The 16983-nt window shown below is 52.1% G+C and overlaps 1 protein-coding gene across 1 annotated transcript in view; it reads right to left on the bottom strand.

Moving 5' to 3' along the window:
• Positions 1–884: 884 nt before the first annotated feature.
• The window catches only part of PAPSS2 (3'-phosphoadenosine 5'-phosphosulfate synthase 2), a 28352-nt gene continuing 12253 nt past the window's right edge, over positions 885–16983 (bottom strand). Inside the window, exons 2-12 of the mRNA XM_053983549.1 lie at positions 15578–15683; positions 13905–14140; positions 13066–13204; positions 12683–12801; positions 12450–12563; positions 11692–11803; positions 7699–7904; positions 5720–5855; positions 3997–4265; positions 3285–3514; positions 885–2932 (exon numbers count right to left, since the gene is read on the bottom strand). Of these exons, the coding sequence (XP_053839524.1) occupies positions 2794–2932; positions 3285–3514; positions 3997–4265; positions 5720–5855; positions 7699–7904; positions 11692–11803; positions 12450–12563; positions 12683–12801; positions 13066–13204; positions 13905–14140; positions 15578–15683 (1806 nt within the window). The 3' untranslated portion in view covers positions 885–2793. The remainder of the gene's footprint in view (positions 2933–3284; positions 3515–3996; positions 4266–5719; positions 5856–7698; positions 7905–11691; positions 11804–12449; positions 12564–12682; positions 12802–13065; positions 13205–13904; positions 14141–15577; positions 15684–16983) is intronic.

Raw genomic sequence — 16983 nt, 5'->3', positions numbered from 1 at the left:
CTGGGATCTGGAATGTTAGTCCCATAAGTCAATTTAGTGCTGGGGCTGGGTGAGCCTGGGCTCCAGGAATGAGCCCAGGGGAGGCACCAGGATGAGCAGAGGGATGGAGCAGCTCTGCTGGGAGAGCTGGGATTGTTCACCTGTAGAGGAGAAGCTTCGGGGCCCCAAATTGTGGCCTTGCAGGGCCTGAAAGAGCTACAGGAAATAATGGAGAGAGATTTTGGACAAGGGTTGAAGTGACAAGGGGGAATGGCTTCCCACTGCCAGAGGGCAGGGATGGATGGGATATTGAGAATCGGGACTTGTTCCCTGGGAGGGTGGGCAGGCAGGTCTTAATTGGCTTTAATTGAGTGTGAAGTGTGCCTCAGGGGGTTAATGTCACCCCGAGGGAGGGCACGGGAGCAGGAGGAACCCGGGGACATCCCCTGGTCACTGCCTGAGCCCTGATCTCCTGCTGGCGTCCCCAAACCTGGCTCTGGGCACGGAGCTGCCTTTCCCTGCTGCCCAAAACTCATCAGGGGCTGGCTGAACAGGCACAAGGAGTTATTTCTGATTGCTCCTGGGGGCAGTTTCTGCAGCTGCAGTGCAATTCCCACTTCTCCAGGAACTCTTCCATACTTGTCCACTCTTGCTGCTGCTGTGGGAAGTCCTTGTCACCACACAAACCCTCTGGCAGAAGCAGCGTGGTTTGGGACGTGGCTGCTTTAATTCCGTGGCTCCAGAGGCTTGGTCCAAGCCTCAGCACCTGATCCTGCCTCTCTGAAGGGGAGAAGAGCCTGATCCCTCTCCCACAGCTCCCAGGACAGCTGCTCAAGCACAGCATTGCCGAGGCTGAGTGAGCCTCCAGCAAAGTTCCAGCCAAAAAACCACCAAGTGAGAGCTACTTACACATATAAATATTTATTTGTACTAAAAGTGAGTGTTTCATAGAGTATCGAGTTCAGAATATATTAAATCAGGAGATGCATCAGCTGAGGTACAAATTCCAGTCTCATGTCTTTAATAAATAGACTATAAACCCCCCAGTCCACGTGTTTTAATCAGAGGTAATTAGGACACTATGCTGGTTTAAAATGATAATACAACATCTGTGTTTTGCTGTGACCACCTGGATTTACCGGGGGGGGGGGGCAGGTTTCAACACTGGATTATTTTATGATGAGCAGCAACAGTGCTGTTTCACTCCTTAAAAACCCTAAATGGGAATATCACTTTTGGCTAGCTGCCAGAGGGCCTGGCTGGATGAGGCTGCAGCATTTGCCTTGGGGTACTTGGGGTAAAACACAGCTTTGCTCCAAATACTTAAAAAACAAGACTTTAAAAGCCACCCAAAAGGCCCTTTTGCAAGGATATTTTCCAGTCACAGACGAAGGCCTGGACACTGTGCCCTGGCCACAGCAGAGCAGGTCGTGGCTCACGGTACCAAGCAGCAGCAGGCTGCTTTTGCTGAGCGTGGATCCAAACTGGAGCAGCAGAGGAGAGGAATGCCGACCGCCATTCCTTGACAACATCCCCACAGCTCCTGGGGCAGCTGCTGAGCAAGGTCAGGCGCAAAACTCCCGGAGCGAGGCCGTGACTGCAATGACCAAGTGCTCGGCTGCTTTCCTCTGCTGCCGGCTCACACCTGGGGGGGCAAGGCGGGACCAGCCCTGTCCTTGGCAGCCCCCGCAGGTGGCCAGGGCTCCCGGCAGTGCCCAGGGAAGCCCCGCTGTTGTGTCACTGCTCTGTCACCTCGGAGGCTCCTGAGAGTTGGTGGAAAAGCCTCAGGCACGGCACTGCCGAAGTCCGGGTGAGGGTGGGGAAGGCGATCGTGTCCGCGGTGACGTGCCACAGCCACAGCAGCACCCCACAGGGCTGGGGGGCCCAATGGCTTTCCTGCCATCCTCTGGCTGTCCCCAGGGGCCACATCCCGCAGACACAGAGCAAATCAGGTCACCTGTACCCACACAGCTGTGGATGAGGGCAGGAGCTCCAGCCTCCTCTCAGCTGGTTCTCCACACCCACCTTGCGCTGTGTGTTTGCTGTTTTGCCTTGGATTTGCCTTTGGGATGGGAGGAGTGTGGGCAGAGGGAAGGGGGTCCCCTCCTGCCACGTGGTGGCAGTTTTCTTTCCACACCTGCAAGCACAGTGACAGCATCCCTGGCTTTTCCTTGCTGTCCAGAGCTTTCTCAAGGATCTCCGGGCTTTTGGTGCCTCCCCAGCTGGGCTGTGAGTGCAGGGATCACCATGGCACAGCCTCACAGGCAGCTGAACTTGGAGCAACAGGAATGCTCAGCCCGGGATTTGTTTGACCAAAGAGGTCAAGCAGGAGGAAGGAAGGAAGCAGTGAGGAGTTGGCTCAGCCACAAGGAACTGGAGGTGGTCACAGCTGATCTTAAAAAGTCCTTTTTATAAAAGGGGCATTAAAAAGATTCTGCTGTTAATTAGCAAAAACTGTCTAAGGCACAACGTGGAAAGGCACTTCTTCATTTCTGCTCCAGGCAGGGCACAGGCAGGATTGATCTTGGTCCCCTCTGCACTGGGAGCTGCTGGGTGGCCCTGGCCATCCCAGTGGCACGTCCTGGCGCCAGCTGGGAACAAAGGCCCCACTCCCCATCCTTTCCAGCTCCATGGGGACACTCCCAGCAGCTTTAGGGGGAGAAGGATCAGGCTCAAAGTATATCTGATTGGTAAAAAACACTCTGACCCAGGTAGGAAAATCCCAGGGTCATGCCAAGTGATCTGTGTCACAGGAAATCAATTGATCATTGCTCACTCTTAATACAGGTATTTCTAGGGAGGAGGAGGAGTTAATTATTTTTTTTCCAGTGTCTGGTAGTAGGTGGTGAGGACTTTCCAGGCTTTGGGGGCCATGAAGCCGTCTGGGGGGTTTTCCCCTTCCCGAGCAAGCTTCCTCATGCGTGTTCCTGAGATGAAGTCAAAATCATCGTGCCTGTGTGAAACAGAGACAGGTGACATCAGCACAGCTGGCCCGAGTCACCCCCCAGGGCTCCTCATCCCAGAAGAGCTGCAGTGTCCATAACACTTCCCAGCTGTGGGAGGCTGCCTTCCTACAGCCTCTCAGCCCCCAGGCTATGCTGCTTTTCCTCCCTGGTGGCACCTTTAGTTTCATGTGACACCTGGGAACAGCTCTTGGAGGAACACACAGGTGGCTTTCCCAGGTTCTGCCCCCATTCCTCTCCTTGGGAGGAATGTGGCTTTTCCCTGTCCCCTGGAGAGCTGCAAGCCCAAGGCACCCACAAACCCCACGTTGTGAAGAAACCACGAGGTCGCTGCTGTGTTACCTTTTGGGGTCGTAGAAATCCATGGCTCTCTTGAGCTTGTTGTAGGCAGCCACCCGGAAAGGGAGGATCTCCACGGAGGTGAGGCCAGGGGCCATGCTCAGCACCTTCCCGCCGTGTGTGGGCTCGTACAGGTCCTGCTTGGTGTCGGGGTGCGGCATTCCCGCCGGGTCGCGCCCCACAATGTAGAAGTTGGCCCCCGCAACCATCCGGGCTCGGCAGTGCCACTGCACCTGCAGGGAGGGACACGGGGACTGAGGGCTGGGGGAGAGGGAGGCCCCGGGGATCCACAGGCAGAGAGAGGGAATTGGGCTGGGTCTGATCTGGCAGCAGTTTGAATTTGCAGCGTGCCAAAGTGGTGCCCCCCAGCACACGGAAGGGGAGGTTCGGCATCTGCCCCCTTCGTCCCACTGATTTAGGGACAGAAGGGAAACCCCTGGGGGCAAACAAATGAACGTTCCTGCCCACCAGAAAAAGGTGAAGCCTGTTTGTATCCCTTCTCCCCAGCCCTCCACAGCCCAAGAGAGGATGGGAGCTGATGGGGCAGAGCTCTGTGGGGGACACTGCAGCAGCAAGCGCAGGCAAACGATGCAGGGAGCTGAAGTGAGGACATGGTTCCATCCTCCTTCCTGGGGTTTTCCAGGCAGGCTGGGAGCACAACCCCCATGGACAGGCTGCCTGCCTTGCCCTGCTGAGCAGCCAAGGGCTGCATTACCTCCGTGGGGCCAGCGTAGAGCATGGGAGAAGGGAAGATAGCCACGATGGTGGACTTGGGGTCCAGGACTTGCTCCTCCAGCACGGCCGCGTGCTGCTTCATGCGCCACTCCAGAGGGACATCGTCGTCCTTGGTCCACCCCCCCAGGGGGTGCAGCAGGAGCACAGGGTTCTTGTAGCCCCTCTCCAGGAGCTGGCGCCGCGTGTCCTGCATCAGCAGCGCGTGCCCATTGTGCACCGGGTTGCGCAGCTGGAAGGCGAAGACGGCGTCTGGAAGGGAAAGGTTGGGGGGTCACAGGGCTCGTTCCCACACTCTGAGCTTCCACACAGCCATGACAGCCCTGTGTGTGTCCTGTCTGCCATGTCAGACCTGTGTGTCCTGTCTCAGCCATGTCAGACCTGTGTGTGTCCTGTCTCAGCCATGTCAGACCTGTGTGTGCACTCTCTGCCATGACAGACCTATGTGCCCTGTCTCAGCCATGACAGACCTGTGTGTGCCCTGTCTCAGCCATGTCAGACCTGTGTGTGCTCTCTCAGCCATGACAGACCTGTGTGTGCCCTGTCTCAGCCATGTCAGACCTGTGTGTGCTCTCTCAGCCATGACAGACCTGTGTGTGCCCTGTCTCAGCCATGTCAGACCTGTGTGTGCTCTCTCAGCCATGACAGACCTGTGTGTATCCTGTCTGCCATGTCAGACCTGTGTGTGCACTCTCTGCCATGTCAGACCTGTGTGTGCCCTCTCAGCCATGACAGACCTATGTGCCCTGTCTCAGCCATGACAGACCTGTGTGTGCCCTGTCTCAGCCATGTAAGACCTGTGTGTGCCCTCTCAGCCATGACAGACCTGTGTGTGCCCTGTCTCAGCCATGTCAGACCTGTGTGTGCTCTCTCAGCCATGACAGACCTGTGTGTATCCTGTCTGCCATGTCAGACCTGTGTGTGCACTCTCTGCCATGTCAGACCTGTGTGTGCCCTCTCAGATATGTCAGACCTGTGTGTGCCCTGTCTCCACATAAGCAAGGCCCTGAACACCTCAGCTGAGTGTTTCACACACACACATTGCCCTGCCAAGGATATTTTCACTGCACTCCCTTCCTTTGGGGCAGATTTCAGCCCTATCAGCTCTCCTGCAATGTTTGTGCACAGCACTGGACACCTGCACTGATGGCTTAAGTGATCTGTCACCTCCCCAAGCTCAGTAGCACTTGCAGGAGGGCCAATGCTCTTTCTCCAGAGTGAGAGTGGGTGTCTGACCCTTGCTATCCCCACTGGACGTGGCTTGGAGCAACCTGGGAATGTGGAAGGTGTCCCTGCCCATGGCAGGGGTTGGAATGGGCTGAGCTTTAAGGTCCCTCCAACCCAAACCGTGCTGGGATTCTATGGGACAGAGAGCAGGGAGAAGACACCTGAGCTGTGCCCCAGGTATGAAGGCCAAGAATGTCAGTGCAGAGAGGATCTGATCTGTCAGGGGGGATGTAAGCAGGATGCTCAGACTTCCCAGCCCTCAGAGCAGCCCACTGAGGACAAAGCCCATCACAAGCACTGCCCTAACCAAGGAGCCCTGCCCTGAGTCCCCTTTACTGCCCACCCTCCCAAACAGCCCCGTTTTGGGAGCATCCAGAAGCCACCTGGAAGTGCTGTGAGCTTGAGAGCAAGTCATGGATCACAGCAAGGCCCAGTGGGGCAGGAAGAGCCCTGTCACTGGTGTAACCCAGGGCACTCACCAGCATTCATTTCCCTGAACTTCTCCTTGAGAGCCAGCGGGGTCAGGCGGTACTGGTCCAGCCCATCGTTCCATGTGATCTTCTCCAGGACCTGCAGGTCTCCACCAACCAGCCAGTCTCCACTCTCCATCACCATCTGGGAATGATACACACCTTCAGTGCAAAGGGGACAGCACACTCTTCCTTCTCCCTCTCCCAGTCTCCTTTGAAAGGTGTGAGGCTCAACCCCGTTGGAGGATGACCTTCCCTTCTCTCAGGGGGAAAACATCATTGCAGTGCCCACGTGAACGAATGTCACGGGCAGCAAAACCTCATCAGGTGGGGCAGCAGCCACCCAGTCCCCACCCAGCTGGGTGCTGCACTCCCCTCTGGCAGCCAGCAGTCTACAGGAAGGCACAAGACCTTCCTCCACCTCCCTCTTTGCTTTCCTCCTGGGAATACACAGGAGGAATGAGACTGCTGCAAGGCACACACCTGCTGCCGATTAATTAAACGAGGCATTTTAAGGGAGGGGAAAGAACTACCACAGCCTTTTTAAGCAGAAAGCGTAAGTCACTGGGTGGAACCCAGAGCTCTCCCTTTCCGAGGGACGATGCTCCTTGTACTGCCACAGACTGGGTGGGAAGAGAGAAGCTGCAAAAACATACCAACCCTGCTGGCTGCCTGTAGGGAAAAGCCAAAACATTCAGTCCTGCCTGCTCAGGATGGGCTGGTGGCCAAAAAAAATCAGTCCTGCCTGCTCGGGATGGGCTGGTAGCCAAAAATATCAGTCCTGCCTGCTCGGAATGGGCTGGTTCCTGGCAAAGAGCTGGGATGGAAGCACAGACAGGAAACCCATCGCCCTGAAAACCCTGGAAAAATTCACTTCTCCATCCCCTGGCCACGTTTCACCCCCGAGGCCAGGGAGGGGCCGGACCTAATACTTCGTCTATTCGAGCTGGGTCTTATAAGCTCTCAGAGATAAGTATTACTCAGTATTATGCTCAGGTGGCATAAAAGAAGCAGGATGGCTCCTGTGACAGTGTTGGAAACAGAAAAGTTTTAATAAAAGGCAAAATAAAAAAGCTCTTTACAGAGAAAAACCCAGCCAGGGCAAGAGGTTCTTGCTCCTGCTAAAACGCTTCACAAAAACCATTAACTTCTTTTGTTCTCTTCTTTTTCTAGTGAATTGCTCAGGTGGGACTTTTTGGCCTCTGTCCAATTGGCTATCCTTAAGTTTGAGGTGAAGTCCCCAAGGTCCTATGAGGTGTCTTTTAACAAAATTGAGGAGAGAAACTTCTGGGCTGTTATATATGTAATTCGTGCAGCTGGGGTTGTATGTAATAAGTTGTAGTTATAGATGTTATACACTGTAGCCACAAAATGTTTTAGAGTTACTGGAAAAACCAAGACAAAAGGAAATTCGCAGATTGGGTTGCCAGGCACCTAATGGGCATTTAAAAAAGCCCTAGCCAGCAGAAAACAATAACCACAAAAAGCTGGCTATTAGGTCAAACCCAAGCGAATCACGGGCAGGTGGCGTCGAGGCCGGGACACAGACCCAAAACCAGGAGGGAAGACAAGGAGGGGAACATCTGGACTCATCACTGGCTGATGATCTGCTGCTCAGACGACATTAGCGGCCAAATTGCCTTCTCTGTGAGGGAAGACTGCATGAATATGCAGCTTGCCACAATGACTTATAGCCAAAGGCGGAATAAAAAGTATAAAAACCCTCTGCAGAGAGACAATGGGGTGCAAAAACTCAAAGGCGGCGCTGACTCTGTCGGTTTGCACCCAGAGCTGCTCTGTAGACTGTGGGCGAATCCCGACCGAGCTGCGGTCGGGGTGAATTCGAACTCTAAATTGTTACGCGATCGCAAATAAATTTAATTATTAATTCAGATTGGCTTGTCTCTATTTACAACAGCTTTTTAAGTAGACAAAGGGCAACTTTGTTTACTCCGCCAACAGGGGGGCACATTCCTAGGCGGGCCCACCTGGATGTGCGGGTGGCGGGGGCAGGTGGTGCCCCAGACGCGGGCGCAGCGCTCCTCCTTCCTGTGCGCGAAGAACTCAGGGCCGCGCAGCACGGCCAGCCGGCGGCCCTGGAAGCTGAGCGCCAGCGCCGCGCTGCCCTCCAGCCGCTGCTTGTCCTCCGCCGACAGCGGCAGCACGATGGGGATGCTCAGGTTCACCACGCCGTCTGCCGAGAGACAGCGAGAGCAGATCAGCAAGCCTGTAGGGTGTCCTGCGGTGACTTCGTGGTGCTGAATGGTTTCCCTGCCTTGGTCACCCCACGATAATCCTCACCCGTATGTTTAGCCCAGAAATAGGTTTTGCATATTTAGGGCTGGTTCTGATAGTGATTGTTTTCAGACACTGCACTGCTCCCCCGCTGCATCCTTCTCACGGACAGAGCGTGGGACGGAGCTCTCCTTTGCTTTCAGTTCGTTTGAGTTCGCTGAGGCAGAGAAGTTCCCTGCCCTGTGGTTTTCTCTTTTCTTTGCAGCTGTTTAAACCTGCTCTGGACTGAACACCCACAGCAGCAGTGGCCGCTTGCACCTGTGACCCGCCGGGCCGGGCATGGGCTGTGGCATTTGGGCTGATAAGAGACTGATAAGAGACTGATAAGAGACTGAGTGAGCTGAGCTGAGGGGACTTTCTGAGTTTGTCGTCTCTTCAGAACAGCGAGAGGTTCTGTTGTTTAATATTGGTCATTTTTTGTGCTGGTGAATGCTTTGCCTGCTAAATAAACAGGGTTTTTTTTCCACTTTTCTCCAAGGAAATATTTTCCTGAACCAGCTGGGGAAGGGGCTGCTTGAATTTGCTTTCTAGAGGAACCCCTTTGGAGGTTTTCTCCCAAATTTGCCCTAAACCAGGACACAGGGACACGAGCAGCACCGTGGGGATGCTCACAAGCCTTGAAGTGGAGGGGTTGAACATCCTCCTGCATGGACAAGAATTTTAACCAGCCCTAGGAGCACAGGAAACAGACATTTTCATGGAAAATCAGCCATTGCAGCAGTTTTCTCTGCACTGCTAATAAATGGTGATGTTAGCAGAATATAAAAGCTCCTTATCTAAGGCCAGAGGTGTCTCCTAGACACCTGGAGCATCTCAGTTCCTGCACTCTCCCTTTCCCTGGTTCTTCTTCGTTAGCTGCTTGTGAAGGTGAAAAATTTAAATGCGCTGGCAAAATGCAACCCTGGATAATTGAAAAATTTCAATGTGCTTGAAAAAAAGCCTTCTCCTCCAGGAGAACCACCTCTGTGGAGATGGCTCCAGGCTGGTGTTCCCTGGAGCACCCCATGCCCTGCACACCTCCTGGGCTGCCTCTTCCAGCACACTCAGTTTTAATTTGGGTTTTTTTTTTCTTTTTTGGGGTTTTCCCTGGCTATCTCTATATTGCTACTCCTCCTCCTTTATAGCTCTGCACTGCCCATTTCAAATCTGTTTCCTGTGCGAGTCTGTAAATGCACACCTAGTTCCTAATTTCAGTGTTGTCCCTAAACAGCTTGAAATCATGTTGGTTTTAACCCAACTCTCCCAATTTCCCAGTGTTCCACTGAGCTCCTCCCGTTTCTCCTTGGATATTTGGATATTAACAATATTCCAATGTCAGTACAGGAGAATTGATCTCTTCAATGGGTTTCCAATCACAGACATATCACTGATTCAATTTATTCTGATCTGACTGAAATCAGGTTGGACGCTTGAGAGTCTTAATTTGAGAATTTTGACTATAATATAGATTTTTACTTTAATTTTTATTAAATTCTTTGCATTTACTTTAAATTCATGACTGGGTATCATTCATCTACCAGGCAGCAATTTTCATGAATAATCATAATTATATTCACATGGGATCCAATCAATATCAACTTCATACATTTAAATCATATTAATAATGATCAGTCAATGAAGCCAGCACAGGGAAAAAAAAAAAAAAGCTGCATTATGAAACCAACAAATGCTGCTGAAAGCGAGGATCTTCAGGCTCCATTCCCAAGTGCAGGATGGAGAGGTAACAAAAGATCACTGCAGTGCAGGTAATTACAAAATTACACAACTGGGATCTTTGTGCAGACTGGTCCCTAGGACACAGGGTGTGTCAGGCCACGTCATAACTGCCTGGATCATAAATGGGCCATGGCTGTAATAATTTCATAATAATTTCAAGTTGGTTTTTTGGTTTTGGTGGTGTTTTTTTTGTGTTTTTTTTTTGTTGTTGTTTTTTTTTTTTTGTTTTTTTTTTTTTTTTTTGTTTGTTTGTTTTTTTTTTTTTAATCTCAAAAATTATAGGCAAAAAGAATCTCGAGGTAATTTGTGCAGAGCCTGAGAACAGTTCCATACATACCAGCTACCAAGCATCTCTTTCCTGGGAGAACACAAACATAATTAAGATAATTAACACTCAGGGGCACATTACAGAAACCATTTCAAGACTCGAAGCATTTAAAAGCTCCTGCTGGTGTGGTCCTACCACAGCCTCACACTATGTGTGATCCAACACCTCCACTGTCACTGTCACCCCTCTGACCGTCACGGGCCGCTTCTGCATTGCTGCAGGTCCACCCCCCTTGCTGGTGGCCCTACACAAAGCACATCACCCACCTGCTGGGGCATCCAGGAGGGATTTACTGCAGAGAACTGGCTTGAACAGGTGTCCCCAAAAAACCACGGGAGCTGCCCATACCATCAGCCACCCCAGGGCATGAGGGCTGTGCCGATGGCTCTGGGAAGAGTAGGCTCGAGCCTCTCCTTGGCAATGCCATGTCCCGGCCTCAGCACCAGGAGATGGAACCCTCCACCACTTCCCAAAGCTTCTCCAGGAGCATCTGCTGTTCTCTCTCCCACTCAGATGTCACCCTGAGGGCCTGGCCACACCGATGCTGAGTTTAGAGACAGGATCTCCAGATGCCGCTGCCCTCTGCTACACAGCTCTGGAGAGCTCGTCCCCCTGCAAAGCTGCTCTCCTGGCCTTTGTCCCTGCTCCCCAAAGAGCTCTGCAAACCCTGAACATCTGCCTATGGAGCTCAGAGGAGATGTGCTCGGGATGTTGGCAGGTTTGGGAGGGCACCTGAAAAGCAGATGCGCTCTGGGATGAGCCTTCGGCGCAAAGTACGGGGCTCTGGAGCAACGTGGCCATCCCAGGGCACTCTGCGACCTCCCCAGGCACATACCAGGCAGCTCAAAGACCACAGAGGAGGCTCTGATAACAGGGACATGTGCTTCTGAATGCTGTTTGCACACTGGGCAGGAGGTGAAAGGCTTTGGCGTGTCTGGGAGCAGAGCCCCCACACAGACGCTCCCACAGTGCAAAGTGAGCAGTCCCGAGCTTTGCCTCTGCTGCACGGTGCCCAGATCTGAGCAACAGCAGCAAATCACTGCCCTGTGGGACCACAGGATCGTCTAGAAGGCATGCAAGGCTCAAAGGGACTTGCTCACCCAGATCCCTGCCAGGTCTAGAAACCCCAATGTGAGCACCCCATGTGTAGATGAAGTCACAGCAACAGCATCCACAGCTGAGAAACGGGGTGGAAACATCTCTGCCCCAGTCTCAGCTGTGGATGGGCATCACCTGAGCCCTCTTTGCCTCTTCCAGGGATGAAGCACCTCTAACAGGCTGCTAATGCATAGATAAATCAGATTTACTTCAAGCTACCATGCTGGAGAAGCAGGGAAATGGGGTGGGGGGCAGAATCAGGCTCTGCTCCTGTTTCCAAGAAGCAGCTGCCTTCTCCTCCCACCTCCAGCTGAGCCTGGCGGCCTCCCTGCTTCCTTGGCCCCGGGTTTGCATCTCTATTTACACCCTGGTACAGCCAAGGACGACAAGAGCCCCACAACAACTCCCGGAAGGTTTGAGCAGCACTGTGCAAGATGTCAGAGCTGTGAGCCAGGGCTGTGGTCACAGCAGGGTGACCTTGGCCACCTTCAGGGGGCCTGGTGTGTGCCACAAGGCAGGACAGGAGGACACAGGGGATCCATACCGTTGAGCAGGGTGCCAAAGTGCAGCACTTGCAGGTACTCTGCCTCCCGCATGAATCCTGTCAGAGGAGTGGCCCAGCCTTCACCCAGCACCTGCACCCACTGCAGATCCAGCTGCAAAACAAACCCAAAGGGGTCACACTCCTGTCACTCCTGTTGTCACCATGTCACGCTCAGAGGTTGCTTTTCCTTCCCTTCTGCTGAAACAGCATTTTCATTTTCTTTTGCTTCAAATACAGGACATTCATAAGGGGGAAGAAAGACATGGGGGATGTTTCTTGGGGCTTTTAAAGCCAGACTCACACAGTTTCACAGCACAACTTAGAATCCCAGCATGGTTTGGGTTGGAAGGGACCTTAAAGCCCATCCAATCCCACCCCTGCCATGAGCAGGGACACCTTCCACTATCCTAGTCTGGTCCATCCTGGCCTTGGGCACTTCCAGGGATCCAGGGGCAGTCACAGCTGCTCTGGGCACCCTGTGCCAGGGCCTCTCCAAATATCCCATCTAACCCTGCCGTCTAGCAGCTGAACTTGTGGGGCTGTATGGACACAGCAGAGGAGACCGACACCCTACAGCACACAGCAGGGAGGCATGGCAGAAAATGGCTGAGGATCAGGAACCCACCTCAGCTCGCCATACACCACAGCCACAAAAGGTCAGGGCCATCAGAAGAACACAGGCCCCTCTGGCAACATCCTCCTAGAAGCTTCCACCCTTGGAGCAGCTAAACAGTGTCAGAACCTGTGTGTGACAATACCTTAGTGATCTCTAGTGCTGGCAGCTTCTCTGCCTCAGCCTGGACACTGCTGAGTTTGTCCTCAGGCACAAAGAGCTCCAGAACATCCTTGACTGAGCCTTGGGGCACGATGTTCTGAAAGACAGAGACAGGCAGCACTTGTAACACGCTGGTTTTCACAGGCACACCAAAAAGGCAGTGTCCCAAAGCAGGGTTCCAAAGCTGCCAGTGATGGTGACATAAAAGTGACCCACCTGTGCCTGGAGGAGCTCCACGACCTGCTGGATGCACTCAGACACCGATGCAACGTTTGTTTTCAGCACCAGCTCGGGAGCTTTGGGTTTCTCGTACTCTGAGTCAATCCCCGTGAATCCTACGGGCAATTAACCCCCAAATTAAATTTATTTAATAGAATAATCGGTGCCTTAAAGCCAAGAACACTATACAAACAGCCAGGGGGCATTCAACCATGCCGGGTACAACAAGTGACACTTGTCACGGTAACATTAGGGGAACAGGATCCTCTTGTGCACTACAAAGGGCTTTTAGACACCCACCCTTATGTGTGGCACTGCCAGGACAAGGCATCCAAAGCTTTGGAAAGCAAAAGGCAAAATAAGGTCTCACTCCTCCATACCTTTGATCTCTCCAGCTCTTGCCTTTTTGTACAGGCCCTTCACATCTCTGCTTTCACAAATATTTAGAGGAGCATCTACAAAGATTTCAAAGAAAGGAAGTCCAGCTGCCTCGTGAATTTTCCGTGCGTTTAGACGATCCTGTTAGAAGAAAGATGGGAAAAATCTGAATTGCAGCAAAAAGACCTCCCTGGATTTTGACACAAGTAAATTAATCCTCTTATAGATTTATTCAATGTACACTAGTTCTAATAAGGGTTTTTCATCTCACTTCCCTCATTTTCTTTAAAGATACTTTAAAAAAAATTGTAAAAATCTACAACTTTGATCTGTTTCATCTTTTCCCACAAAAAACGTCAAGATCTTCTCGTTAGGCAGGACAGCAGAACTTTAGATTGTGAATAATTATCTGCCCTATGTGAAAATGGTCAGATGTTTTCTCAGATGATCTCAGAGGTCTTTTCCAACCTCAGTGATTCCTTGATTCTACGAAAAAAGGAACTGCTTGCACTGGCCTGATAACAGCAGCAACGGAAGTGAAAATCGCAGTCAAATCTTCTTCCAAAAAACCAATGAGAGGTCTAGGACAGGCTGCTGCTTCTGTGACTCTTTTCTGCCTCTGAGGAGTTAATAGCAGGGAGATCTTAAACTCCTCTTAGCTTTTCATCAGTTTGCAGCCCTGAATTTATCTGGCCCTCCAAACACCGATCGCGCGCAACTGCGTGTCAGCGGCACTCCACCAAGCATCCGACGGTGCACTTGGGAAACTCCATAAACCATCTTCATCATCGGAGGTGAAGCTAAGAAGAGAGCAGGATCTCTGGGATCCTCAAACGCTTACCTTGGTGAAGGGGGAGATGAAGCTGGTGATGCAGACGAGCCCCGCGTCGGCAAAGAGCCGCGCCACCTCGGCGATGCGCCGGATGTTCTCCTCGCGGTCCTGGGCCGAGAAGCCCAGGTTCTTGTTCAAGCCATGCCGGACGTTGTCGCCGTCCAGGGAGTAGCACGGGATGCCGTGAGCCACCAGGTACTCTTCCAGAGCAAAGCCAATGGTTGTCTTGCCAGCTCCAGAAAGGCCTGGGGGAGGCAGAAAAGTGAGGGGTCAGGTTTGAGGTCAAGAGAGTGAAAACGAGTGACACCGGCGGCCAAACTCCTTCTGCCTGAAGTTCCCTACCTCATTCCTTCCTGAAGGAAGTTGGATTCATCCTTCACAGATGAAGGATGAACCTTCACAGATGAATCTTCACCTTTTCAACCCTTATAATTGGAGGGGTGGCATTAATGCCCTGAGGAAAGCATCTACAGCCCAACCTCTGCAGGGGTCTAACCCAGCAGTGGGTCTTGCTGGGCCATGCTGGGTTCCAGGAAGCAGGGGAGGTTTGAAAGGATGCTGCTTCCTCCAGGTCTCTCCTCATCTTCCTCTTCCTCCCCCTGCTCCCACTGTCAAGAGCCAGCTGCTCTCCCATTCTGAACCCAAGGAGAGGCTCTTGCTGCAGCCACGTGGAGTGGGACAGGCTCTGGCAGCAAAGGCCCCCCCATCACCTCCTTCTCTAGGAGTGTATTTGAAAGAATAATCATCAGCCAGGTGAGCTCAAACCTTTCAGACACAACATTTTTGAGTAATACTCAAAAAAGGAAGAAAATTGCCTTGGGTAGGGTTTTTGCCTTCAGAAACTATATAAAAGCAGATTGGGCACTTCAAAATTGAGGAGGAAAACAGAACAGAAATGTGCTTTAATCCAGCATCTACAACCTAAAGTGACAGGAAGGGAAATTAGAATGACTTTACAAATCTTTCCAAGCATGTCCTTCAACATCCTCCAGCTGCCAAAGAAAATGCCAATTAATGCCAAATGCAAAAATGCCAATTTAACAAGCAAAGGAACAACTGGACAACTGGCAAAAGACAGACTTGTCTAAATATTAGAAATGAGAAATGCAATTGTCATTTTTGGCAGCCCCTAATCCCCAAACAATGAGTTTCTACTTCAAGGCAAAAGAGAAGGGCAACAAAACAAATGCAAGGGATTGCTTCCAGCGTGACTCTGTGGCTGGGAGCGTTTATTCTCCAGGCAAGGTGACTGCCTCTTGCTGCCTCAAACACAGCAGACCTACATGTCCCAGAAAACTTCCCACCGCTCCTGAATGAAAACATCCACGTTTTGGACAATCCTGGGTACGTCCCACTGCCAAAGACTGGCTGGCTTTGAGCCAAGGCTTCCTCAGCTACACACTTGGGAACAACAAGTGCTACCCCGTGGGCCTCTGACATGTTCAAAGGAGCCTGAGAGCAGCTGGGAAATCCCTAAAAACATTAGTTATGGGCAGCAGCTGCCAGGGAGAACATCTCGCTGCGCCAGCACCGCGTCTCTGCGTTTCCCACGTGGGGATGTTTTGCAATTCCCGGCTCGCAGGGAACGCTGACGTTTCCTGCAGATCCCAAATCCCCACCTGCCAGCCACGCTCATGGAGTTTCACAGGCGAGGCCACACTTTTACACCCAGACAAAAATACCTGTGAGCCAAACCGTGCAGCCTCGGAATCCTCCCCTGGTGCCGACAACTTGCCCTCTCTTACTCCTGCTGACATGATGGGCTTGGTAAACCACGTTGGTGGATCCCTGAGAAAACAGAGCAGAACAAAGCACTTATGTTATCTTTGCTGCTCTCAGGGCAAAAGGAAATCTCTTCTGGGACAAACAGATGGGAGAGAAATGCAAATTCATTAATGAGGTAGCATGGTGTGGTGGTTCACATGGTGAACTCTGGTGCTTTGGTGTGAGTTGGATTTCTGTCTCAGCAGCACAGACTCATTTTTTGGAGGCTCTCTGCCTCTGCCCAGGTTGTTTCTGGTGGTGATGCCTTCATGCCAGCAGGGAGAAGGGAGAAGGTGACTGGCTTTGCTGCAGGAGCACTGCCAGGTGACTGATCCCCCTGCGGGCAGGCAGGACACAGAGCCTGGGCAGAGACACCCTCCCTGCCTTCTCAACAGTTTCAAACACAGACAGACTCAACTATTATTTTAATCAGGCTTGCAAAACAAGAGCAACTTCAGGTGCTAATTTACTGGCTGTGTAACACGAGAACTGCAGCTGGGGCAGGAGCAGCCCCGAGCTGGGCACACACGGGATGGGAGGCAGAGGAAATGTGATGTGTCCATGTGCCATTCCCAGCACAACGCTGAGCCAGAGGCCTGAATTTTGGTGCTTCCTAATTCTGGTGGTTCCTAACCTCGCTGACCCCAGAGTCTCTGCAGGGCTGCAGGTGAAATAGCCTGGCTGTGCCCTGCAGCTCCAGCAACAGCACCTCCACAAGGAATGCTCCACATGAAATACCCACAAGACCTTGTTAATTGTGAGGATGATGTTCCCAACTGAGGCATGCAAAGGAAAGAACAAGGAGGGAACAAGGATATAAACATATCCTGGATACATGTGCAGAGAGAGGGGAGAGAAGATTGCATGGAGACGTCACAGAACTTTGCAGTATCTGAGGGAGCCTCCAAGGAAGCTGGAAAGGGACTGTTCATCAGATAGAACAAGGGGAATGGGTTCAGACTGAAAGAGGGGAAACTGAGGTTAGTTATACAGAAGAAATCTTTCCCTGTGAGGTTGGGGAGTGGTGCCCAGAGAAGTTGTGGCTACCCCTGGATCCCTGGAAGAGTCCAAGGCCAGCTTGGACAGGACTTGGAGCAGCCTGGGACAGTGGAAGGTGTCCCTGCCATGGCAGGGGTGGCACTGGATGGCTTTAAGGTTCCTTCCAACACAAACCAGTCTGTGCTCCTATAAAAAACCCAAAACATCTCTAGACCTGCCCCTGAAAAGGTGAGTGAAAGCTACACATCCTGTGACTCAGAGAATAAAAGATCAAGACTTGCTTTCTGCCGTTTGTTCTGTTTTGTTGCTTTTTGTGGGTTGTTTT

The sequence above is a fragment of the Vidua macroura genome, chromosome 8 (genome assembly GCF_024509145.1).
Source record: "Vidua macroura isolate BioBank_ID:100142 chromosome 8, ASM2450914v1, whole genome shotgun sequence".
In the NCBI taxonomy this organism is placed as follows: domain Eukaryota; kingdom Metazoa; phylum Chordata; class Aves; order Passeriformes; family Viduidae; genus Vidua; species Vidua macroura.
This window is presented reverse-complemented; position numbering and strand designations above follow the sequence as displayed.